Source organism: Molossus molossus, unplaced genomic scaffold, assembly GCF_014108415.1.
Source record: "Molossus molossus isolate mMolMol1 unplaced genomic scaffold, mMolMol1.p scaffold_m16_p_2, whole genome shotgun sequence".
In the NCBI taxonomy this organism is placed as follows: domain Eukaryota; kingdom Metazoa; phylum Chordata; class Mammalia; order Chiroptera; family Molossidae; genus Molossus; species Molossus molossus.
In genome coordinates this window covers 37968491-37996113 of record NW_023425355.1, presented here as the reverse complement: position 1 = coordinate 37996113, position 27623 = coordinate 37968491, and the positions used below count along the sequence as shown (strand labels likewise).

Sequence of the window (27623 nt, the reverse complement as noted above, 5' to 3'; positions counted from 1 at the left end):
CTGTCTCTGGGCAATTAGGCCTATTCACCTTCCTCTCTACACTAACTTCTCAGCTCCTTTGACTGGGTGAGAAATAAGTTCAGGAAGGCTCTACAGATCTGGCCACCTTGGATTCTCAGGGTACGTACAGAGCAGGAAGTTCATTTAGGAGTCAATACCAAAGCTGCAAGCTCTGGCCCAGCCTGCCAGGGGAGCTGTGGCTGCATTGGAGGTACTGGGTGCCTGCTGAGCTAAGAATAAAGTGGCATTCTGTTTCCCATTCCACTATTAGTTCTGGGTGACCTGCCCTTGGATAGAAACGCTAAAGGAGAAAAGTGAGTGTCAGGATCACCAAATTCTGTCCCAATGCCTGAACATCCCTTTCTTTCTGGATCTTCCACACCACCGACCCTATTTACAAGCTCCCAAACTCAGATGGATTCCTCAAGCCAGATGTTTTGTTCCTTTGCTAAGCCCTCCTGAGAAAATGGGCTTACTGTACAAATCAGTGTTGAAAAAAATGCACAGAAATTTGTTTCAGGGGGACCACCTCAGTGCTAGTCACCAAAGTTCTAGAGCTACACTGTCCAATATACTGTTGACACTTCAGCACTTGGGTTAGGAACACCGACTCTCATGAAGTAGAAATGCAACTTTAACTTTAGACTCCCAGTTGTTCCTTGGTATGCACAGGGGATTGGTTCCAGGACCAGCATGGATATCAATATTTGTGGATGCCCAAGTCCCTTATATAAAATGGCATAGAACAATGCACACAGTTGGCCCTCTGCATCAAAAATTCCCAACCACGAACTGAAAATACTTTGTTCAATCTGAGATTGGTTGAATCCATGGGCGTGAAACCCATGGATATAGAGGGCCAACTGTATATTTATTGAAAAAAAATCCGCCTATAAGTGAATCTACACAGTTCAAATCAGTGTTGCTCAAGGGTCAACTGTAGTGGCTACCAAAGATAGGTGGACATTTCAATTTTCATTCAATTTCACTGAACTTAAATCAAACTAGAAATTCCTCAGTTCTAATTCTTTAGTCACACTAAGTAACATTTCATCTGTTAGGAGCCACATACAGCTAATGGCTACCATATTGAACAGAGCAGATAAAGAATATCTCCATTGCCACAGAGAATTCTATTGAACATTATCAAAACAGTATAGAATTACCTCCTTCTCCCATATCCCACAGCACCTGTTCCTCTAGTCATTACCCTTTTCAATCTTCCATGAACTGCTTCCATTCCCAGCAGTTGTCATTACCTCGTAATTTATCCACTCCTTTTTCTCCCTAGTACCTTCAATTTTTCCTCACTACTGACCTTCATCTTAGCACCTTAACATGCCCAGCCTTGGGAAGAGAGGAGAGGGGAGTACTGGAAAGGGAATGAGAGTAACAGGAAGAGGGGAAAGGGGTGGGGTGGGGGAGAAAAGTCCCTCCCTTGGCTCTGAAACACCCTTAATCTCTCCTTCCTTAACACCCTTACTTATCCAACAGCCTTACCCTCCTGCAACTCTCTGAAACAATGTGTCAATTTTGAGCACTACTATTTTGATGAAGATTTCTGTTGCCTTAGCTTTGAGGACAACCAACCACTGCTATTCCTGACCATTCCTGTGATCTCCTTATACTCCTCTTCCTCTGTTTATTATTTATAGGTTGATACTCCTCAAACTTTTCTAAGTTATATTTACTCCCCACCTACATACCTACTCTTGACCATCTCATCCACCCCCGTGATTGTATCCACCACCTTTATAGCAATGATGCTGCAGTCAGCCTCTATCTCACACTGCCCTGAACAGCTCCAGAATATTCCATCCAACTGCTTCCTGGACATCTCAACCTGGATAGCCTAGAAGTACCTCAAACCCAAGCAAAATCACTTCCATGCTAAAACATGCTCCTTCCCCCTGTGCTCCCTCTCGATTAGTAGCACCCTATCCCCGCCCTCAGACACCCAGGCAAAAATCCTGGGACCTCACAGACATTGCCTTCTCCATCACTCCCATAGCATCTTAATTACAATAAACACTATCAATTTAATTATTTATTATTATTAATTTAAATTAAGATTTTAAAATGATCTTAATTTTACATCCTCATTTCTTTACAAGATGAAAATACAAGACTACTGCCACCTGGTGGCCATACACAGATAAGCAACTAGATAAGACAATTGTGACACACAAAATAAGAGAAATTCCAATTAAAATTGAATTGATATACCATTAGTTTTACCCTTCGGATGGGCAAAATTTAAAAATGTTACCAATACACTCTTGTGGTGAGGCTTTGTGGAAGCAGGCACTTTTAGACATTGCTAGTGAGAATTTAAATTGGTATAACTTTATGGATTGGGACATATCCATCAAAATTACAAATACACACACCCTTTGATTCAACAATTCCACTTAGGGGATTTATGCTATAGATACACTTGCACATGTGCAAATTTGCATCAATACAAGGTTATCCAGCACAGTGTTATTTATATTATCAAAATATTTGAAACAACGTAAATGTGTATCAATAGGGGACAGAATAAATCAATTATGGTATAGTGTTATAGCCTTGTGTTATGTCTAACAGCAAAAACCCTGGAGCCATACCAGTGGTTCAAATCCTGGGTCTTCCACTTCGTATATGAGTGTCAGTCTCCTAATTTTAAAGGGAAATAACAGTAACATCTACCTACAAGGACAGTGGTGGGGATTAAATAAGTATGTCTGAAGAGCTTGCAACATTTACAGGTGTCACCCACCCTGCCCAGGCTCCCTCTACTGCTGCAGTACTGTTACACATGCCATTTTGTCCGGCTATAGGGGTTCACCCCTCCTAATCCTACACTACCCTTGTAAACTCCTCTACGCATCCTTCAACTCTCAGTTGGAATATCACTTCCTCAGGGAACTCTCCCCCAGATCTGCAATGCAGGTCAGCTTATGTTGTTGTAAGCTCTCATAAAAACACGTTCCTTTCCTTTAGAATACTTACCTCCGTTATACAGGGTGGGACACAAGTAGGTTTACAGTTGTTCATATGGAAAATAATATAATAATAAATAATACAGGAATAAACTGTTTTGCAGGCTCACAACTGTAAACTTACTTTTGTCCCACCCTGTGTACATTCATTTCTATGATTATTTTATCTGTCTCCTCCCACTACAATATAAATTCTGATATTCACTCATCAGGGCACCCCAGTGGCCAGTGCAGAGCCTGACAGAAATAAGGCACATGTAAATACGCAGCTATGGTTGGAATGCTCGTGTCCTCCCAAATTCATGTGGTGTAATCGTAATCCCCAAGGATGATAGTATTAGGAGATGGGGCCTGTGGGAGATACTTAAGTCATGAAGGAGGCGCCTACATGATGGGATCGGTGCCTTAGAAAAGAGGCTCCAGAGAGATCCTTCACCACTTCCAGCATGTGAGAACACAGTCAGAAGGTGCTGGCTATGAACCAGGAAGAGGGCCCACCAAGATTTCAGAACTATGAGAAATAAACTTGTTTTTTATAAGCTACCCAGTTAGTGGTATGTTGTTATAGCAGCCTGAATGGACTCAGACATATGAATCAGATGAAGGAATGAATCAGATATGGGGGTAGGGATGATTCCCCGGTTTTAGTTGGGGTGACTGGGTGATGCCATCTCTCAAAACCACTACAGGAAGAGAAGCAGGGCCGGTGGTGAAGATAAGGAGTGCAGCATGGGCAGGTTGAGTTTGAGGCGTGCTTGGGACGCTCAGGTGGAGGTGTTGAATAACAATATGAAGCTGGATTTCTTAAGTCTGGGCTGCAGATAGGAATGTGGTGGTCATCACTGTACAGACTGCTGGTTAAACTGCATAAGGTCATAATACCATGCAGGGAGTAGCAAACCAAAGGTGAGACCAGAAAAGAATTCTGGGGAAATCAACATCTCAAAAAATAGAGGAAAAAGAACTGAAGAAGACAGGAAAACATGGTCAGTAAGGTAGGTAAGCCAAAAGAAGGAGAGATTTTGAAAGCCCTGAGAACAGAATCTTATCCAAGTAACTACTTGTATTATTATGTATATAATATAGATCCTTAAATCTATTGTTTTTTTCTCCTAAAATATATTTTTATAAGAGAAACTTTATATTATCAATAAAATCCTGGATTCACTTCACTGGGTATCTATTTTAATATATGTTAAATACATAACTATTTCTTAAAATGTTTATTTCTGTAACACCTGAAATCACTTCACAAGGTGTTAAAAGCACAATTATAATAGAAACCATAAAATTTTAGTGGCCCAAATGTAAATAACTTGAGAGATTTTCTCTAGTAGGCCGAGACTGGACACTGGGATTGGACACTAGTCCTAGTGGAAGGGGCAAGGGAGTGAGACATTTTCAGGAACTGGTGACAGAAAAGTCCCAGTGATTGGTCATAGTGGTATAAGCTGATTGGGAAAAGGAAGAGGCTGAAAGGAGTAGGAATTTCAGTCAAAGACAGAAACATAGCGATGTATGATCTCAGACAGAGGAGTTTTAGGGGAAGGAGGAAAGCAAGGTCCAGATGGCTTAAGAGACGGGGATGTAGAAGTCACCTAATTAAGAAACCCAAACCTTCAGAATCTTGGGGTGGAATAAGTAGTCCTCACTCGATATCTTTCAGGATGCTGACTAGCACTGTAATGGAAAATCTGAGAGCCCATGAGCCAAAGACATCTAGGAGTGTGGGCCAAGTGACATAGAGGTTAGGTAGTACAGGTGATGAAAAAGGGAGGCCAAGAGAATGGTAAAGTAGAAGACTTTTCACATAAGGTAGAGATAAAATAATGGTCTGGAAGAGACAGTGGGGAGTTGGGTAGCATATAGGGCTGAGCGGAAAGAGCAGTCTCTATTAGAGGGAGCTTCAGGCAAGAGATAGAGGACTGTGTTTGTGAAGAGTTGGTGGTGGGTCTAGGGAGTTTATAAAAACATTATTTGCAGGGGGCCAAAAGCAAAGGGTTGGAAAGAAAAGAAACAGAAATTAAGAGCCAGGCTGGAGGAAGAAAAGAGCAGTGTGGACAAAGATGGTAGTACAGAAGGAATGAAGGAACAAGGGAGGAATGGGGTTTCCACTAAGCACTACTCAGCCACCTCCAAACCACAGGAAGAAGCAGGAATGTGCCTTTTAGGAAAACAGAGTCCCTGGAACAAAAGACATCTATAGGAGGGCTGTCTTGCTTTGGATAAAATCCAAGATAGTTATTTCTTGAAAATTACTAAAGACTTCTAGCGAAGAGAAGCCCCAAACCCTCAGTTTTTTTTTCATTGATAGGGAACAATCTTTCAATTGCTCACTGCAGATACACTTCCCCTCTGCAAAACCTAGGACCAAGGCTCCAACTGAAGGTCAAATCAGCCTGAGGAGATCCAGATTATTCTCTAAATGCTCATAATTTTTCCCAAGTGAACAGCAGAGTGCAGCAAAGAGCCATAAAGGAAGCTGAGCCCACACAAGAGCCCAGAAATGGTGAAGGGAAAGTGAACTAGACTTCGGAAATCACATCATACTCCCAGGGTATCCTCTGTCACACTTATAATGTGATATAATTATTCTCTCATAGATGAGAAGGGGACACTCCCAGCCTGATGTGGTTAGGAGACAGACATCTGTCTTTTAGGACAGCATGGTGTGTGGGAAATCAGACTGGTTTAGGAGGGAATCTAGGCCTTTGAATCTGGGCTGTGGGCAAGGTACCTAACATTTCTGAGTCTTTTCTCCTTTGTAAAAGGAAGATTTTTTTCCCACCAGATTAGTTGTGATGAGAAAATAGGTGAAACATGCCTAGCACAGTATGTCACACAAAGTAAACATTCAATAAAAAGTAGGTATTGATATTTACTGTGTTTATTATTATTTTTATCATTATTATAGCTTCTTCTCGGGGTCAGGTACCAGAGGAAGGGGGGGGATCACAAATAGGAAATAAATTAGAATTAAGACTTGGAATTCCCACTTCCTCAGCTCAGTTCCCCTAAACAGTGCAGCAATAGACCCAATAGAAGGCCACAATGGAATCAGCCACTTCTAGAGGGTGCTGCTTCCCAGACTGTGGTTTGTTTGTTGGGGTGGTAGGGAGAAGGTAGAATTACTCCTTGGTATTTTCCATGTCAGACCAGTGTAGCTCAGCTACCTGACAGATTTTTATAGGCACCTCATAGCACAAACAGGTTTAACTAATAGCCATGCACACCCCTCAGAACTTGCATCACACCTCTCAGAAACTAGCAACAATGAGTGGTGGGGGTCTGGAGCTCTGGGACAGCTGCTTGCCTGGTGCCCTTCAGAACGCATCTATCCCAAAACATTTATTATTAGGAAGTTACTTCCTGTGCCACAGGGGACAGACAAGAGGAATGGCAGAGGTGTGCCCACTATTGGAACTTCAAACTTCAGACTTCACTTAAAGCCCAGAGAGGATACTAGTGTTTGAAGCAAAGTAAAAGTTAAGGTCTTTTTTACAGTGTGAGACTCCAAGTGGCTGCACAGGGTAAAAACAGTTTTGAAGAATATTTAGATATCGCCTAAGAATCCTAATTGATAGAAACCAGGGAAAGGGGGCAAATCTCTGGATTGGTAGTAGCCATCATAGACAGTAATAATGCCCATCCTCCAACATGTCCCTGGAGTGACTGGTCCTTGAGACTATCTCATGCCAGAAATACTAAGATTTGCCAGAATTTCTGAGTTAGAGGAAGTACACTTTCAAACCATCTTCCACTTAACTGAAGGGCCCATGTGGCCTCGTGCCATTTTTTATGCAATAGAAATGAAACCCTTGCTGCCTAGGGTAAGGTAGGGAGGGTTGATCTCGTTAAAAAAACAAACAAACAAACAAAAACCTCCCAGCAACCTAGATAAAGAGGCCAGCGGCCAAGACTAGAAGAGGATGTCTTCCAGGTACAGGCCTTACAGAATGGTAAGAACACAGAAGGAGCTGCTCTCACACTTAGTCTAAAAGGAACAGGAACTACGCTTTCCCTTTGACTATTACACAATAGAGGGAGAGGATAATTTAAGGGACATTGTAAGGTCACAAATCAGCTTCCATTCTAGGCCACCTCTCCCAGGTTGGAGGTCTCACCCTCATGACCAAAAGAAGGTTTTCAAGGGTTTATTTTACAAGAAGGTCACTACTTTTACCTGCCCCTTCCCTCAATCTCATAATCCCACAGTTCCTGGACTTCTTGCCTCTTTCAGTATTCTTTGTTTCTGAGAGGATGCATATAATGAGCAAGGGCACAGGGTCTGTCTCTTCAGAGAAATGAGTGCTTCCTTCTCTCCTTCCACCCTATACCACACACCGAGGCCAGGGGAAGGCACAAGCAAAAGCAAGGACAGAGTGTGGGATGTTCCATGCAAACCTAAACAGCCACAAGGAGCCCAAGGCCGAGACCATGGGACAGGCAGTCAGTAGCATCAAGCTCACCCACAAAGGATGGTTCTTAAAAGCCCCCAGACTCTTTGCAGGCCTTGTCCATGCCCATTTCCCACTGCCTGGCATAAAACATGCTGCAGAAACCCACCCAGGCAGCAGCTCAAGATGCTGGTAGGCACCAAAGAGGTTGTAACTCCCCAAAACAGAAGGGAATATCTAGGTGTTGGGGTGGCACAGGGGTATGGTTTGTTGGTCTTACCTCCTTTCCAAAGAAGGTAGATGGGCACCACGTAGAGCATAACATGCTGAATGTAGTAAATCTCCAATTCAAAAGGGAGCTGTAAGAACAGGAGAAAGAGGTGTTTCAGAGAAGAAAGCACACATTTCAACAGATTCTGAACTTGAACACTCTTGCTCTTTACAACCCACATCATAGCAACCCCATGTATTTCACCAGTTCACCTCCCTTCACAATAAAAAAAAAAAAAAAAAAAGACTAAAATAAATATACGTATGATCTAGGCTGGCATCTTTCAAAGTGTATTTTACAGAAATGTTAATTGAAAAATGTTCCACTAAGAAAGCTGGTTAGTGCACGCTTCGGCGGCACATATACTAAAATTGGAACAATACAGAGAAGATTACCATGGCCCCTGCACAAAAATGACATACAAATTTGTGAAGCATTCTATATTTTTTCTAAATGAAGCACTAGACCAAATGAATTTAATAGATATCTACAGAGAATTATGCCCCAAAACTACAGAATTCACATTCTTCTCAAGTGCACATGGGACATTCTCAAAGACAGACCACATGATAGGACACAAACTAAGTCTCTACAGGTTCAAGAAGAGTGAAATCATATTAAGCATCTGCTCAGATCACAATGGCATGAAACTAGAAATCAATTGCAACAAGAACATGCAAAGACATTTGAACACATGGAGGCTACATAGCATGCTATTAAACAATGAATGGGTTACCGAGGAGATCAAGGAAGAAATTAAAAACTTCCTGGAAACCAATGAAAATGAACAGACTACAACACAAAATCTATGGGATGCAGCGAAAACAGTTCTGAGAGGGAAGTTCATAGCACTACAGGCCTACCTCAAGAAACAAGAAAAATTTCCAACAGACTATCTAACCTCACAACTTAAAGAACTAGAAAGCAAACAAAAATAAAATGCCAGAGCAAGTAGAAGGAAACAAAGTAAAGATCAAAGCAGAAATAAATGATATAGAGTCCAAAATACAATTCAAAGGATCAATGAAACAAAAAGCTGGTTCTTCGAAAAGATAAACAAGATTGGTGGACCCTTAGCTAGACTCACCAAGACACAAAGAGACAGAACCCAAATACACAAAATCAGAAATGAAAAAAGAGAAGTAACAACTGGCACCACAGAAATACAAAGGATCGTTAACAAATACTATGAACAATTATAAGGAAACAAATTCGACAATCTAAGCAAAATGAACAAATTTCTAGAAACTATAGTCGCCCAAAATAGAACCAACCAGAAAGAGATAGAAAACATGAACAGACCAATAACAACTAAGGAAATTGAAGATGTAATCCAGACTCCCACAACAAACAAAAGTCCATGCCCAGATGGCTTCACAGGGGAATTTTAACAAACATTCAAAGAAGAACTAACACCCATTCTCCTCAAACTATTTTTAAAAAATCAAGAAGAAGAAAGACTTCCAAACTCGTTTTATGAGGCCAGCATAATTCTAATTCCAAAACCAGAAAAAGGCACTACACAGAAAGAAAACTATACTTCAATATTCCTGATGAACATAGATGCCAACATTCTTTCTTTTTTTTTTTTTTTATCCTCACCCGAGGCCATTTTTCCATCCTTTGTTCAGATAAGGTGTGGGGGGAGAGAAAGGAAGAGAGACAGATAGAGAAACATTGACGAGAAAGGGACATATCGAGTGGCTGCCACATGCATGACCAACCAGGGCCGGGAACAAACTGCAACTGAGGTATACACCCGTAGCGGGAACCGGACCCGGGTCTCTCTAGACCACAGGCCGACACTCTTACCGCTGAGCCAAACTGGTCAGGGCGATGTCAACGTTCTTAACAAAATACTAGCAAATGGGATCCAGCAATATATCAAAAAAATTATTCACCATGACCAAGTGGGATTCATCCCAGGGATACAAGGCTGATACAATATTCTCAAATCAATGAATGTGATATACCACATAAACAAAATGAAAGATAAAAACCACATGATCCTATCAATAGATACCAAAATAGCATCCGACAAAATCCAGCACCCATTTCTGATAAAGAACGCTCTGCAATGTGGGAATAGAGGGATCATATCTTGACATAATAGAGGCCATATATGAAAAACCTACAGCCAACATCATACTCAATGGGCAAAAACTAAAAGCATTTCCCTTAAGAACAGGAACAAGACAGGGATGCCCACTTTTGCCAGTCTTATTTATCATAGTACTGGAAGTCTTAGCCACAGCAAGGAGACATGAAGAAAAAATAAAAGTGATCCAAACTGGAAAGGAGGTAATGAAACTGTCATTATTCGCAGATGACATAATATTATACATAGAAAACACTAAAGACTCTATCAAAAATCTACTAGACTTAATAAATAAATTTGGCAAAGTAGCAAGACACAAAATTAACGTCAAGAAATTGATGGTATTCTTATACACCTATGATGAACTCGCAGAAAGAGAAACTAAAAAAATAATCCCATTTACTATCATGGCAAGAAAATTAAGATACTTAGGAACAAACTTAACCAAAGAAGTAAAGGACCTATTCACAGAAACCTACAGAACATTGAAAAAAGAAATAGAGGAAGATAGAAAAAAGTGGATTGATTGAAAGAATTAACATAATTAAAATGTCCATATTACCCAAAGTAATCTATATATTCAATGCAATCCCCATCAAAATACCAACAACATATTTTACAGAACTAGAACAAATACTTCAAAAATTGATATGGAACCAAAAAAGACCCTGAATAGCCACAGTAATCTTGAAAAAGAAAAACAAAGTATATGAGATCACAAAACAAAATATCAGGTTATACTACAAAGCTACTGTAATCAAAACAGCCTGGTACTGGCACAAGAACTGGCATATAGACCAATGGAATAAAACAGAGACTCCGGAAACTGACCCAACATATTATGCTCAACTAATATTTGACAAAGTTGGTAAAAGCATACAATGGAGTAAAGACAGCCTCTTTAATACGTGATGATGGGAAAATTGGACAGCTACACCCCCCAAAAATGAAACTAGACCATCAACTTATACCATACACAAGAATAAACGCAAAACGGTTAAAAGACTTAAATGTGACTCGTGAATCCATGCAAATCCTAGAGGAAAATGTAGGCAACAAAGTATCAGACATCATACGCAGCAGAATTTTCACTGATACATCACCTAAGACAACAGAAACAAAGGAGAAAATGAACACATGGGAATACATCAAACTCAAAAGCTTCTGCACAGCAAAAGAAACAACCACCAAAATGGAAAGGCAACCCACTGTATGGGAGAGCACAACTGCCAATGATACATCAGATAAGGGGTTAATTTCCAAAATATATAGAGTGCTCATACAGCTCAAGAAAAGGAAGACAAAGAACCCAATTAAAAATGGGCAGAGGAACTAAATAGACACCTCTCCAAACAGAACATACAAATGGCTAAGAGACATATGAAGAAATGCTCAACATCACTAATCATCAGAGAGATGCAAATTAAAACAACAATGAGGTATCACCTCACACCTGTCACAATGGCCGCCATCAACAAATCATCAAATAAGTGTTGGCGAGGGTGTGGAGAAAAGGGAACTCTAGTACACTGCTGGTGGGAATGCGGACTGGTGCAGCCACTATGGAAAACAATATGGTGTTATTTCAAAAAATTAAAAATTGAACTGCCATTTGACCCAGTGATCCCACTTCTAGGAATATACCTTAAGAAGCCTGAAACACCAATCAGAAAGAATATATGTACCCCCATGTTCGTAGCAGCACTATTTACAATAGCTCAGATCTGGAAGCAGCCCAAATGTCCATCAGTAGACGAATGGATAAAAAAGCCATGGTACATATACACAATGGAGTACTATGCAGTTGTAAGAAAGAAAGAGCTCTTATCCTTTGAGACGACATGGCTGGACCTGGAGAGTATTATCCTAAGCGAAACAAGCCAAGCAGAGAAAGATAAATATCTCAGAATATCACTCATTTGTGGAATATAATAAACATAAAAGTCTGAAGAACAGGGTAGACCCAGAGACGTGGAAGTAGGGTACAGACTGACAACCCTCACAAGAGGGTGAGGGGGTGAGGGAAGAGATAAACCACAGAACTTATATGCATGTATGCATAACCGATGGACATGGACAACAAAGCTGGGGATGGAGTGGTGGGGATGGGAGGAGGGTGTCAATGAGGAAAAAAGGAGAAACATCTGTAACAAAAATAAATAAATAAATAAATAAATAGAAATAAATAAAAAGTATGTTGGTTACCCCAGAACTTCTGTCTGTAAAAATCAGTGGGGATTGTGGCTGAGGGAGACAGAGGGTTTCTAGGGTCCCAGGCAGTTGCTCTTAAAGGTCCCATGCACAGACTTAGTCAGACTCATTCCTTCTGAGTTCCAGTGCTGGGGCAGCAGCTTGAAAGGAACCAGGTATACATGGGGAGAAACTAAATTGCCTGGCATCAAGGTGAGAGCTGGAGGCTAGGGGGCAGCTTTCTGCCTTTCAGAATTGCTGGCACAGGCCATTGTTCCTTTTCTGAGACACCCCCCCACACACACACAGAGCTGGAAGGTGGGTGTCATATCTGAGTCGCCATCAATCTGTCTCACACTGTTTACCTCACCTTGGTGATTCCCTAAGACTCCACCCTACCCAACTTTTAGGCCACCTGAGCTTTTCCAGTAGCTTTTTCATATGAATGGCCTGTCTTGCTTATGCTTCAGACTTTCCTAAAATCTCTCAAACAAGCAGCATTTGGCCTTTGCATACCCTGTACCACTTGCTAAGTCACCCTTGCCTGGCACTAGTGGCAGCCCGGTATTGGCTTATAGCTTGGCCTCTCCTGGACTTCTCTAAGCCCAGCACAAGTAACAGCCATTTACAGGTCACTCTGTAGCTCATGCTGGGTGGCCCCAAGTAGGGCACAGGCTGGAGCTGACTTTGCACCTCCCAGAAGTCCCCAGAGCCAGTGCACTCAGTGGACAGCTTCAGACCATGTTGAGTTACAATCCTACTATATGCACAAGCAACACACTCAATGGGTAGATTTGGTGAGCACCAAAATCCCACTGAAGCAAGTCATGTTCTGTAGGTTTGACTTCTACACAGCAGCTCCTCTGCTTTAGTAGCAGCAGGTTACCATTGGGGTCAATCCCACCCAGTGATGTGCCAACAGAAATAAAGGTCAAGTACAACAGGACAGTGCACACAGCCCACACAGGGGTGCACCTGGAGTGTTCAGCTCGAATGACTGTGTAGGCTACACCATTGGGTCCTACAGGCCACCTGCTACATAAGGCCACTCTACCAAGTCCAGGAGATGTGGCAGCTCTGCCTTATACACAGACACATATACAGGGAAGGAGCCAAAATGCAGAGACAAAGAAACATGTCCCACATGAAAGAAAAGAATAAAACTCCAGGAAAAGAACTAAACAAAATGGAGATAAGCAATCAATCAGATGCAGAGTTCAAAACAATGATTATAAGGATGAACAAAAAACTTAGTGAGAACTCCAAGGAACTTAGTGAGAACTTCAACTGCATAAAAAAGGACATAGAAATCATAATAAGGAACCAGTCAGAGATGAAGGATACAATAACTATAATGAAGAATATATTATAGGGAATCAACAGTAGAGTAGATAATGCAGAGGATAAAATCAGTGATTTGGAAAATTTTAAAAAAGCAGAAAATACTCAATAAGAACAGCAAAAGAAAAAATAATTTTTAAAAAATGAGGAAAGTGTAAGGAGCCTCTGGGATAACTTCAAGCATGCCAACATTTGCATCATGGGCGTGCTGAAAGGAGAAGAGAGAGAGCAAGAAAGTGAAAACCCATTTGAAAAAAATAATGATAGGAAACTTTACTAACTTGGTGAAGGAAACAGACATACAAGTCCAGGAAGCACAGAGAGTCTCAAACAAGATGAACTCAAAGAGGTCCATACCAAGACACACCATAATTAAAATGCAAAAGGTTAAAACAAAAAGAGAATCTTTAAAGCAGCAAACAAAAAGCAGATAGTTACCTACAAGAGAGCTCCCATAAGACTGTCAGCTGACTTCTCAAAAGAAACTTTGTAGGTCAGAAGGGAGTGGCAAGAAATTTTCAGTGATGAAAAGCAAGGACCTACAACCAAGATTACTCTACCCAACAAAGTTATCATCTAGAATCAAAGAACAGATAAAGAAATTTCCAGACAAGAAAAAGCTAAAGGAGTTCATCACCATCAAACCAGTATTACACAAAACGTTACAGGGTCTTCATTAAGAAAAAAAAAAAGATAAAAATATGAACAATAAAATGTCAATAAATACACATCTATCAACAACTGAAACTAAAAAAAAAAAACAAAATAAATGAACAAGCAGAACAGAGACAGACTCATAGATACAAAGAACATTTGACAGTTGCCAGATGGGAGGGTGGTTGGGGTTGGGTGAAAAAGGTGAAGGAGTTAAGAAGTACAAATGGGTTGTTACAGAATAGTCATGGCGATGTAAAGTACAGCATAAGGAATATAGTCAATAATATTCTAATAACTATGTACAGTGTCAGAAGGGTATGAGATTTATTGGGATGATAACCTAGTAAGTTAGATAATGTCTAATCACTGGGTTGTACACCTGAAACAAATACAACATTGTATGTCAAGTGTAATTAAAAATAATTTAAAAAAGATACAGTTGGTTAAAAGTGTAAGAATATTGTATACAAAACATTCCCTTGAAGATTCACCATGTATATTAGTGGTATATGAAGGACCTGGGTGGTCTCAACAATTACAAAATTTGCTTAGTATTGTTTCTCTAGTGTTTCCCAAACTTAGCCAGTGCCTTTTTAAAAATAACACTCAATATTCTGAAGAATATAGTGGAAGAGACATAATCTTATCTCTCTTCCTGTTCCTGGTGAGTAGGTAGTGAGCTATTTAAAAGTTTATTTATCATTTGACATGAAGAACATATGAAATAGGATTTATTATTGTTAATTTCCAAATAAATAAATAAAAAGATTGCTAGATCCAATGAGGTCTAGATCCAGAAATAAAGCTTCCCCACTGGATATTTGGGGTCAGTCCAGTTAGTCCTACTTTTGGGTGAAGACCAAGCAACTGGGCCAATATGTTTTGGTTTTTTTTTGTAATATGTTGCCAAAAATTGTCTCTAACCTCTCTCCACCTAACACACCCACTTATTCACTCATGTTTCCCATCCCCCTCTCAAAATGGAAGCTCTGGATTATCAAGGCAGAGTGTAGTTTCAAGCTGGCATGAGCATCATGCTATAGAGTCTATAGCATGATAGTATAGACCTTGGCAGTGAGCGGAGAATGGAAAAGGCTAAGTGACTAACTCAATTCCAGCAGTTGGCAAGAGGCCAGGCCTCAGCCCTCCACACACACACACCACATCCCAAGGGGAAGCTCAGAGAGATAAGGACACCCAGGGGAAGGGTCAGCTGCCTCCTTATTCCCTTCAGGCTATCTGCTAATGACAGAAGGCATTTATGGGCTCCCCAAGCACAGCAGCCCCTGCCTGCTTTGTGCCATGATCTGAAACCATAAGATGGCAGAGCTCCCAGAATGTGAACTAGAATGACTGTGGACCCTCGATAGACACTGGCTCTGGTTCTGAAAGATAAAAACCCATGCAGAAGGAAAATTTCCCATAGATCCTGATAATACTATACGTACTATTATTTTATGTTCACACAGGGAAATGTAAAATCCCACAAAAAGAGATGAGTTTCCAAGCATCTCTGCAGACCATGCTGGAATAGCTGGAAAACAATCATGAGGTTTAACAATGGGCACCACAAGCAAGAGGTAGTTAGGTTTGAGTGGCCCACACTGGACCCTCATAGTAATGTGGTCTTGGATCACCCTACTATCTTAAATTTCAGTAGTGCTTCATGCTTTTTCAAATGTTTTCCCATCCACCATCGACTCAGTCCTCTCAACAACCCTATGAGGTGGGGGGCAGGTAAAGTATCATTATCCACATTTGACAGATAAGGAAATTGAGATGCAGAAGGGTTAACTGACTTGATGGTGGTCACCCAGAAAACAGGCAAGGAGGAAAAGGACCCAGGAATACTCAATGCTCAGGCTGTAATCTGAATTTTCAAGTACCTAAGGGACTTGACCTCCTCCTGAAATGGGCCTGGGAACCCAGGCTGCTCTCCCAGAGCAGGGAGCAGAGAACCAGGACAAGGTCCCATAGTCACTGGTCCCAGCCAGGTCATCAAACAGTACCTTTGCTGGCCTCTCGGACTCTATTTACCCCACTGGATTCACAGTGCCTACTTGCTTGTCTCTCCCTAACAGCCCTTCTAGGAAGCAAACTGCACATCTGCATGAACAGCCTAGCACCATGGCTTCAAGCAAGGACTTTGGAGTGCAAATCTGCGTTCTAGATTTGATTCTGATACTTAATAACCTTGTGGTCTCAGGCAAGCCACTTAACTTCTCTACTACTATAAAATGAAAATAACTGTGCTGTTAAAAGACTGTTGTAAGATTTCTAATTTTTTTAAAAACATAACAAACGTTTATATAGTACTTATTATGTGCCAGGAACTATTACAAGCACTTTGTTAACTATTAATCCACCTAATCCTTGTAACAACTGTGCAGCAGGTTCTCAAATAATGTTGTTTCTTTCAATGTTGCTTTGTTAAAAAATTCATGAGATGCTGTAGGAACTTAATTCTTATGATAAGTTCTGTTATATGTCATTTTGCTTAAAGTCACAGAACCTATTGATGATGTTAAGTGAGGAGTTACTGTATTGTTCCAATTATCACCATTTTATAGATGAGAATCTGAGGCACAGAGAGGTTAAATAACTTACCCAAGCCCTGGTCTGTTTGGCTCAGTAGTCAGAACATTGGCCCACAGATCAAAGGGTTGAAGGTTTGATTCCTGGTCAAGGGCATGTACCTGGATTGAAGGTTCGATCCCCAGCCCTGGTCAGGGTGGTGTGGGAAGCAACCAACTGATGTGTCTCTCTCACATAGCTGTTTCTCTCTCTCTCCCTCCCTCCCTCCCTCCCTCCTTCTCTTCCTCTCTCCCTCCCTCCCCCTTCCATTCTATCTGAAAAAACAACAAAAATTTACCCAAGGGCACATGACTCATTAGGTGACAGAATCAAGATTCAAACCTAGGCAGGCTGGCTCTAGAGTATGTAGATTTAGCTGGTATACTCTGCTACCCTCTGCAGCTCCCTCCACCTATACCTCCCCCATCCAAAAAAAAAAAAAGCCTGACAACCAGGAGATGAGCAGTGGATAAAAGCTATTATCATTAACAGGAGTGGTAATGGTGGTACATTAGGTACATTAGCAGCAGCAAAATGAGTACATGTCCTTGCTGTCCTTCCACATGGGCACTGGGCCCAGCCCCTCCCTGTTCACATGACCCTCACCTTCACAGCCTGCTCTGCCCCACTGTGGCCCCAGCTCCACATCACAGAGTGGCCCAGCTTTGCCTGTAACACAGCCTCCTGCCACCAGCCTATTGAGGCTGTGTAGACACATCAGGCACAGATCTCAGTTGGGGTGGCCAGGAAACTGTCCCCATTAAGAGTCCTTCCTCTGAGGGCTGCCTCACCGCCTATTCCAAGAGTTCCCTACTTTGGAAGGCCACAGAGAGTGTTAAACTGAGTGTGATTACCACTGACATCCAGGGCCAGGGCAGAGAAAGAAGATACAGGCAAAGGAGGAAATGTAGGATAACAGGAAGAGAAAAGAAAATAGATGAAAGAGAAGGTGGAGGCGACATAAGAAAAAACACACAAGTGTCAGTAAGAAGGGAGCTGACTAGGAGCAAGAACCTACCACTGGTCATTTAATAAAAATACTTAAGTAGCCTGGCCGGCATGGCTCAATGGTTGAATGTTGGCCCATGCACCAAGAGGTCGCTGGTTCAATTCCCAGTCAGTGCACATGCTCAGGTTGTGGGCCAAATACCCAGTGGGGGGCATGAAGGAGGCAACCAATAAATGTTGTCTCTCATCGATATTTCTCTCTCTCTCTCCCTCTCCCATCCTCTCTCTAAAATCAATAAAGAAAAAAATAATAATTAAGTATCATGCACTGTGTTAAACACTTTTACCTGTGTTATTTAATTATTATAAGTTTCCTGTGAAGCAGGAACTATGATCATCCCCATTTAAAAGATAAGGAAACTGAGGCATAGAGACATTAAATAACATCCAAAGAAGCAGCAGCAGGGCAGGGATGGTAAAGGATATTCCACGATGAAGAAAAAAGGCAATTCTCTTTACTGAGCACTGAATCTAGGCCGAGTCCCAGGAACTTTCTCATGGAGCTTCCCCCACTTCTTTTCCCCATTTTGCAAAACTATCTGTAAAATGTCATACTTCTACTTGGCTAATTCATTTCTAATTTACAGAACTCACATCTGGAACTCCACTCTAATGTATATATCCTGGTTCCTTTTCAGCTGGAGGATTCTCAAGACTTTAGACCAAAAGTCTTACATCACTGGGATTGAAACTCAAAATTAATAAAAACATTTTAAGTTGCACAGGTCATTAACTTCCTTCTCACATCCAAGTCAACATCTTTTTTAGAATCAATAGAGCACAGTGGTAAAGTTCTCCAGGCCTCTGGATTCAGAATGTCTGAAACATTAGGTACATTGGCTCTGTTCAAGGCAAGATCCTGACCTCCTTCCTCTAGCCCACAGCCCTGACAGCCACACCAACACACATTGCCATGCACCACCAATCCCATCATACCCTACATCCCTGGTTACTTCAGTCACGTACAAAGCCCAAGAGTCCCTGGTCGCTGTCTAACACCTGAACTCTAATCCCCACATGTCTCTGTATATCCCCTAATCTGACGCCATCTCCCACTGCTCAGTCAATTCTTGAAACCCCTCTATCTACTAGAACCCAATGATACAATTACCAAAATCCCCTATATACTCACACTCTTCTCTGAGTGATCCCTTCACCTTCTTGCTTTAACAAATATCTTGTTCTTCCCCAAGGACAATGCTATCCTTATAACACTCTCAAGATGTGGGTGATTTTCCTCCCATATTGCCTTGTACCACTGGGTGGGAGGTCCTGTTTGTTCCTCACTGCTTCTTCTAAATTGTTGTCTTTTCCAGACCATTCTCTTTGCTTCCTTTCTAGCCACTCAATGTGAATCTCACGTCATTGGACTAGACCACCTACTCCTCTTCTTGTTACAGTCATCTGTGAGCCCTCTCCATGTATATTTGACTTCAGTCTATGAAGACTTTAACTCAGGCCTCCCTGTCACTCCTTTCCAAAATCCCTTTGTCAAAATTCCTGCATTTCCAATATTTAGCAATACTCTGGTCTCTGAATTCCATGATCTTCATTCCCCTCAAGATCTCATCTCCATCTTACCTCAGCCCTTTACTCCCATTGACATAACTCTCATTACTAAGACCCGGGATCTCTACATAAACTCTGTCATGTTTCCCCCTCCAAGTACCACTCCCTATCTATCCAACTCACTCCCCCTCATATCCCAACTCTAACAATCTTTCAACTTTATTGGAACCTACAGTCTATGATCCTACCACCTTTTTACTTCCCCTCACCAACCTCATGTCCTCATTTCTATGCTTACTCATCACTCTCTGGACACCCTCTCTCCCTTTTTACTACTTGCCATGCAAAACCACAATTCTGGTTAAATCCAACTCTCTGCCTTATGTCCCAATACCATGCAAGTAAGCATGGCTGGAGACAAATATAAAACTATGCTTTTAACCCTTTAAATTAATGATTGAAATTTTCAGTGGGCCCTTGTTCAATCCCATGATCCGACTGCATTCCCAAGTCAATTCACTCTCCTCTCTCCTACACAACGATTTCACAGCTTCTCCCACTTTCTTTAAACCTTCACTCATGCAACTAGATCTTATTCTTTCTAGCCAACTCAATGTCACACCACAATTGTCCCTTTTTTCCCACTGGATCATTCCCATCAGAAAACAAACAAAATATTTCTCATTTAAAGAGACAAAAAATCTTGAGCCCACTTTCCTCTCCAGTTATTACCCCCATTATCTACTTCCTTTTACACAAAATTACTCAAAACATTTGTCTCACCTCATTGCCATCACTTCCTCTTCTCCGAATTATCCTTCCATGCACTCCAATTAAATTTTTATGCCCATGACTTCCCCTAACTTGCTTTTACTAAGGTTATTAATGACCTACAAATTCCTAATTCCAATGGGTAATGAGGATGAACTCTAGCCCCTATTGCATCTTTGTATGCATTTTAAATAGCTGTACCTTCTTCATCCCAATGCCACAGTGTCAATTTTGGGTCTCTTCTTAGTTGATCCATCGGCTGCATCTGATGCAATTGATCATTCTCTCATCCTTAAAACACTTTCTGCATTAGGTACCAGGTCATCACTCTGTCCTTCCCCTACCTCAATGACTCCCATTCTCAATCTCCTTTGCTGAATCTTCCTTATGGCTCGCAACTTTAAATATTGGGGGAAGGGGGAAGAGCCAATTCCTTGGCTCTCTTTTCTATCTACTCTCATCCACTAGACAATTTTATCCAGGTTTCTAGCTCTAAATGCCATCTATATACTGATGATTTCGAAATGAGTATCTCTACACTAGAGTCAGGCTGCTGAGATAGAAATTCTAGCTCCATCATTTAGTTGCTATGAACCTTTGGGAAAATCACTTAATCTTCCTCTACTTCAGTTGGTTCATTTGTAAAATAGGAATGATAATAGTACCTATCTCATCATGCATCATATTAGGTGATATGATGCATGGCATAGTGCTGGCATATAATATGTACTCAATAAACATTGGCTGTTATTTACCATACTTCTCTTCAACAGCAATCAGTCACTAACTGGTAAAGCCAGGATTTCAATCCCAGCCAACAAGACTTAATGCCAGATCTCTTTGGATTAAAAACAGGTGGTCTTTCACCTCCTTATTCTGCCTTAGCAAAAACCTTCAGCAAGAGATGGTGGCAGCTGGGCCTGTCCCACTGCCTTAAGACACATATCAATATATTTATCAGATGACTACTAAGCTAACTTTAGCTTCCCAAATCAATCCATTCTTTTCAATCATCTCTAGGTGAGTTTCTCCCTGGAGATCTCTTTATTTCTCAAAGGAATTTCAACATTGCTCTCCTCTTCTTACCTATGACAATCCTATATTTGGTCTCATCCAGTCAATGAAAAGATAACACTCATTGAGACATGACTAAGTGTAATGTACCTGGCTCTGGGTATACTTCAATAATGAAGACACAATCCCTACCCTACAAGAGTTCATAGTCTAATGGAGGATGCTAACAGGTTAAGGGATAATATCGATGTAACAAAAAATCATGGAAGTACTTGTAGATCAGGCATTAACCTTGGTTTGATTTTTCTTTGAAAATCAGGGAGAGTCCTATATGATATACAGTTGTATAGAGATCCTATTGGTGGCTGGCTTCATGGGACACTAATAGAGACAGGGACACCAGTTAGGAAAAGGCAACAGCAATGTCTAAATCAAGCTTAAGGCAGAGGCAGCAAGAGAGGACAGGCAGATTTAAGAGATAGTAAGAAAGGTGAACCATCAGGACTAAGTAATTGATTGGATAGTGGTTATGCAGGAGTGAGAGGAGGAAAGATGTCAAAGATAACATGTAGGCTGTTAGCCTAGGTAAATGATGGGATGTAAGGGCTTTTCCCTAAGTAGGGGCCTACAGTCAATGAGGCAGATTGAAGGAGATGGGGTACAAGATAAGAAGCTGGGACCATGCTGAGTTTGTGAGGCTAGGATGATAGCCTGGCAGGAAGCTCACAAGTCAGTGGGAATGTGGGCCTGGAGAGGATGAGAAAAGTTAAAAGGCAAGGGATATACAGGTATAACTATAAATTATACACACAGACACACACACACACTTTATAAAACACAAACATGGAAAAGTAAAAGGATAAAATTCTAAAATGCACGAAATGCTAATATTTTCTTTAATCACCCCATCAAAACATCTTATGTACCCCACTTTATAGACACCTTCTCCACAGTGCTCTTTCAAGAAAAGTCAATTAGTAGAGAAATATGGAAGACATAACTAAAGGGTAGTATCAATAAAGAAAAATAATTGTAAAGAATGGAAAAGTCTTTTTTTTTTTTCCTCACCCGAGGACATTTTTCCAATTTTTGTACAGATAGAGTGGTAGGGAGAGAGAGAGAGAGAGAGAAACATCGACGTGAAAGGGACACATCGAGTGGCCGCCACCCGCACGACCAACCAGGGCCGGGGACAAACCGCAACCGAAGTACGTGCCCTTAGCGGGAACCGAACCCGGGTCTCTCAGGACCGCAGGCCGACGCTCTAACCGCTGAGCCAAACCGGCCAGGGCAAGAATGGAAAAGTCTTGAACTTACTGACTGAGGAAAGGAATCAGCAGAAAGCAAGAGGCTAGAAGCAAGAGGGGCGGGAGGTACTGGATGGTGAGAGGACATGAGGCAGTCACGGGATGGGACCCAGAGCAAAACAGAAGGATTTTCTTTGGCTCCAGGAGATGAGCAGCAAAAGACAAGCTGAAGTGAGAATAACTGTGAACGAGAAGGGCATGCTAGAAATCGAGGGAGCTCATGTCTTAGGAACTCTTCTTACATGGCAGGAAATTGGGCATCACTGAAAGAGTCCATGGCTGATGATAAGGTGCAAAGGCAGGACAGGCGGTTATAGAGAGAGGAGACTGGTGTCAGGTCAGCCCCAGAATGCAGCCTCTTGAAAAATAAAAAGAGAATCGGAAAAGATAATTGCTGTGGTCTGAATGTTTGTGCCGCCAAATTCACACTTAATGTGATGGTATTTGAAGGTGGGGCCTTATTAAGTTATGAGGGTGGAGTTCTCATGAATAGGATCAGTGCCCTTATAAAAGAGGTCCCAGAAAGCACCCTAACCCTTACCACCCTGTGACAACACAATGAGAAGACTGTGACTTGGAAGAGGCCCTCACTGGACCATGCTGACACCCTGGTCTCTAATTTCCAGCTTCTAGAACTGTGAGAAAAAATTTTCTGTTGTTTATAAGCTACCCAGTATATGGTATTTTGTTACCTGAACAGGCATTTTCAGAAACCTGAACAGAATAAAACAATAATCCATCTCCCTTAGAGGGGAAAGGGAAGGAAAAGGATGCAACCCACTGTTACTTCTGCCTTTGGTAATGTTCCTGCCAACCAAGTTTAGTTTTGGAACACTGTATCTTCATTAACTGACCACAGATTTTTTTACTGTGGTCTACCAGTGCCACAAACTCCTTGAAAATAAATACCACTTGTCAGAGGAGTCACAAAAGGAATGCCTACAAGCTAAAATGAACCACGATACATTCATAGAACAGAATACCATGCTACTATTTTTTTAAGTATATTTTAGAGAGAAAGGAAGGGAGAGAGACAGAAACATCCATGTGAGAGGGCAACATCTATGGGCAGCCTCCTGCATGCCCCCCACCAGGGATCGAGCCTGCAACCTGGGCATGTGCCCTGACCGGGAATCGAACTAGGACCTCTCAGTCCATGGAACAATGCTCAATCCACTGAGCCACACCGGCCGGGCACCATGCTACTATTAAAAATAACAAGGTGCCATGAAGAAACACTCAGACAAATCCAGAATGTGGAACTTTCTGCAGAACAACTGGCCTGGATTCATCAAAATTTCAAAGTCATGGCCCTGGTCAATATGGCTAAGTTGGTTGGAGTGTTTTCCTGCACACTGAAAGTTTGCAGGTTCAGTCCCCAGTCAGGGTATCTTATATCGATGTTTCTCTCTCTCTTTCTCCCTCTCTCTTCCCCTCTCTCTAAGATTAAAAACAAACATATTGAAAAATGTCGATCTAAACTTCCGGTCAGGATGACGGTGTAGGTAAACGCGGTATCGCGTCCTCCCACAACCACATCAAAGTTACAACTAAACTGCAGAACAACCATCATTCAAAACCACCTGAAATCAAGCTGAATGGAAGTCCTACAACTACGGAATTAAATCAGCAGCCACATGCAGACTAGTAGGAGGGGCGGCGGCGCGACGGGCTGGTCCCACACCCAAGTGTGGCGGATACAAATCAGGAGGCTCCCGCAGCTGGGAAGGTCCTTCCTGAGGACTGAAGCATCCCCGTCCCACACCAGGTGCCCCACTCCAGGTTCCAGTGCCAGGAAGAGAATCCCCATAACTTCTGGCTGGAAAAACCAGCAGGAACTGAGGCTCAGGGAGGCCGAGGCAGCAGGAGCCCCAGGCAGCTCCTGAAAGGGCCCACGCACGACCTTATCGGACTCTCTCCCTCTAAGCTCGGAGGGGAGGTAGCTCGAGGGGCACCAGAGACATACAGGGAAGAACTAAGCTGTTTGGCACTGGAGCGAGGGCTGGAGAGGGGGCTTTCTCGGGGACAAACGTGCTGTAAGAGGCCTTTGTTCCTTTGGTGAGCCCTTCCCGGGGGTGACAGACAGAAGCCATACCTGGGACTCCAGCAACCAGGCTCAGACTGGTAGCCCCGCCCTGCCCCACACAACTTTCAAGCCCACCCAAGCTGTTGCCACTTGCTTAACCATAGGATTGGCCTGTCTTGGATCCTGCTTCAGGTTTATCCTAAATTCTTTCAAACGAGCAGCATCGGGTCTCAGCGAGCCCCATACTGCTCATTAAGTAATACACTGAAACAAACACAGGGAGGCAGCCAAAATGAGGAGTCAAAGAAACAGGTCCCAAATGAAAGAACAGAACAAAACCCCAATAAAAGAACTAAGCGAAAGGGAGATAAGCAACCTAACAGATACTGAGTTCAAAATACTGCTTATAAGGATGCTCAATGAACTTAGTGAGAACCTCAGTGAACTTAGGGAGGGCCTCAAGAGCATAAAAAAGGACCAGTCAGAAATCATGGATACACAGTTAGAATTGAAGGAGGCATTAACTGAAATAAAGAATAATTTACACAGCTTCAATAATAGAGTATGTAAATCCAAGGAGCAAACTATCGATTTGGAATCTAAGGAAGCAAAAAATCCCCAATCAGAACAGCAAAAAGAAAAAAGAATCCAAAAAAATGAGCATAGTGTAAGGAGCCTCTGGGACAACTTCAAGCGTGCCAACATTCGCATCTTGGGGGTGCCCGAAGGACAAGAGAGAGAACAAGAAATCGAAAACCTGTTTGAAACAATAATGGCAGAAAACTTTCCTAACTTGGTGAAGGAAACAGACATACAACTCCAGGAAGCACAGAGAGTCCCAAACAAGATGAACCCCAAGAGGCACACACCAAGACACATCATCATCAAAATGCAAAAGGTTCAAGATAAAGAGAGTATCTTAAAAGCAGCAAGAGAAAGGCAGCTAGTTACCTACAAGGGATTCCCATTAGGCTGTCAGCTGATTTCTCAAAAGAAACTTTGCAGGCCAGAAGGGAGTGGCAAGAAATATTCAGATTGATGAAAACCAAGAACCTACAACCAAAATTACTCTATCCTGCAAAGTTGTCATTTAGAATCGATGGACATATAAAAACTTTCCCAGACAAGAAAAAGTTAAAGGAGTTCATCACTACCAAACCATTATTATATGAAATGATGAAGGGTCTTTTTGAAGAAAAAGATAAAATGTATGAACAAACAAAATGGCAATGAATACATATCTATCAACAATGGAATCTACAAACAAAATGAACAGGTAGAACAGAAACATTCTCATAGATACAGAGAACATTTTGTTGGTTGCCAGTTGGGAGGGGGGTTGGGGGAATGGGTGAAAAAGGTGAAGGGATTAAGAAGCACAAATTCATTGCTAGACTGACAAACCTCAAAGGGAAAGGGGTTGGGGGGTGGGAAGAAATAAACCAAAGAACTTATATTCATAACCAATGGACACAGACAATAGTGTGGGAAAAGGTGGGAGGGGGGGCGGGAGTGGGGAGGAGGGGGTCAATGGGGGAAAATGTGGAACATCTGTAATACATTTTACATCCAACAATAAAGATAAATGTCAATACTATGAGTGAAGCAGGTGGAGGGACTGTTTCTAGATTTTTTTAAAAAAATAAACAATAACTGAAGAGATAGAAGGATCAAAACAATCTTGTTTATTGCCGGGACGCTAATCATTTTTTTAAGTTAAAAAGGCATTTTTGAAATAATTTGGGAAATGTGAATATAAACTGATTATTAGATAAAGTAGACAGTATACAATTATACAATTGTTGATAATTTTCTTGAGTGTGGCAATGGTATTATGCTTATAAAAAATAATGTTCTTATTCTTATAAGGTTCAGGCTGAAGTATTTAACTGAAGTGTCAAAATGTCTACAATTTTTTAAAATTGTTTTTATTCATTTTTAGAGAGAGAAAAAGGGAGAACGAGATAGAAACATCGATTGGCTGCCTCCTGCACGCCCCCTACTGGGGATCGAGCCTGCAACTCAAGCATGTACCCTGATCGGGAACTGAACGGGGACCTCTCAGTCCGTAGGATGACACTCAATCCACTGAGCCACAGTGGCCAGGCAAAATGTCTGCAATTTTTTAAATGACTCAGCAAACATATATAGAAAGAGAAATGGTCTTAGAAAGTGAATATGGAAAAAGGTTAATTGTGGAATCTAGCTGGAGGGTATACTATTCATTACACTATTATTTCAATCAACTCTTCAGTATGTTTGAAAACTTTTATAATAAAAATGTATGTATGCAAATGTCTAAAAATTAGATGAATTTAAATGAGGTATTTCTGAATGAATATGTTGAAATACTAAGAAATATTAACTGAAACAAAAAATAAGGTACACTCATTTAGGACAACAATTTGTCAATATTTAGCAAACATTTTAAATACCCATTCACTTTGACTCACATATTAACTTTTAGGAATTTATACTAAGAGATACTTGCATACATGCTCAAAGGTATATGTATAAAAATGTTCATTGCAACATTATTTGTAATAACAAAAATGTGTAATAACAAACAAACAAAAAATGTCCATTAGTAGGAGAGGCATTAAAAAATACTCTGGCCCTGGCCGGTTTGGCTCAGCGGTTGGAGCGTCCGGCTGCGGTCCGGAGAGACCCGGGTTCAGTTCCCGCTAAGGGCATGTACCTCGGTTGCAGTTTGTCCCCGGCCCCTGGTTGGTCGTGCGGGTGGCGGCCACTCGATGTGTCCCTTTCACATCGATGTTTCCCTCTCTCTCTCTTCCTCTCTCTCCCTCCCACTCTGTCTGTACAAAAAATGGAAAGGTGTCCTCGGGTGAGGATAAAAAATAAAAAAAAATACTCTGGAAGCCCTGGCCGGTTTGGCTCAGCAGTTAGAGCGTCGGCCTGTGGTCCGGAGAGGCCCAGGTTCAGTTCCCGCTAAGGGCACATACCTCGGTTGCCGGCCCTGGTTGGGTCGTGTGGGTGGCAACTGCTCGATGTGTCCCTTTCACATCGATGTTTCTCTCTCTCTCTCTCTCCCTCCCTCCTACTCTATCTGAACAAAATATTGAAAAAATGTCCTCGGGTGAGGATAAAAAAAAATACTTTGGAAAACTAAGTATGCAACCATTTACAAAAAAGGAGGCACAACCATTTGTAGGTAAATCTGTGCTGTACAAGATATGAACCATTTTGTAGAAGAAAAAAGGACAAATTAAGATTTGTGTTTTTAGATGTATGTAAATGCATAAAAAATGATTGGGATTATATATGCCCAACTGGGCAGGGGAACATGACTAGGAAGGAGAGGTTGGAATAGGAAAGGAGAGACCTTGACTTTGAATCCTATATACTTGTATAGTTGGATTTTTACAGCAAATGAATGTATTCATTTATTAATCATGTGCTAAAAGTTTTTAAAAGTTAAAGAAAGAGGTCAAAAGAAGAATGGACCAAACAGTAGA

General features: G+C 41.5%; 1 protein-coding gene and 1 non-coding gene across 5 annotated transcripts in view; one reads left to right on the top strand and one right to left on the bottom strand.

Annotated features, from left to right (window-relative positions):
* Positions 1-27623, bottom strand: part of TMEM164 (transmembrane protein 164) — a 241658-nt gene that overhangs the window by 38967 nt on the left and 175068 nt on the right. For all 4 annotated transcript variants that reach the window (XM_036271272.1, XM_036271273.1, XM_036271274.1 and 1 more), the window contains one exon: positions 7662-7740. In XM_036271272.1, coding sequence (XP_036127165.1) covers positions 7662-7740 — 79 coding nt within the window. The remainder of the gene's footprint in view (positions 1-7661; positions 7741-27623) is intronic.
* Positions 7994-8100, top strand: LOC118636741. Its single transcript, XR_004960727.1, has one exon. It is a non-coding gene; the product is annotated as a U6 spliceosomal RNA (small nuclear RNA).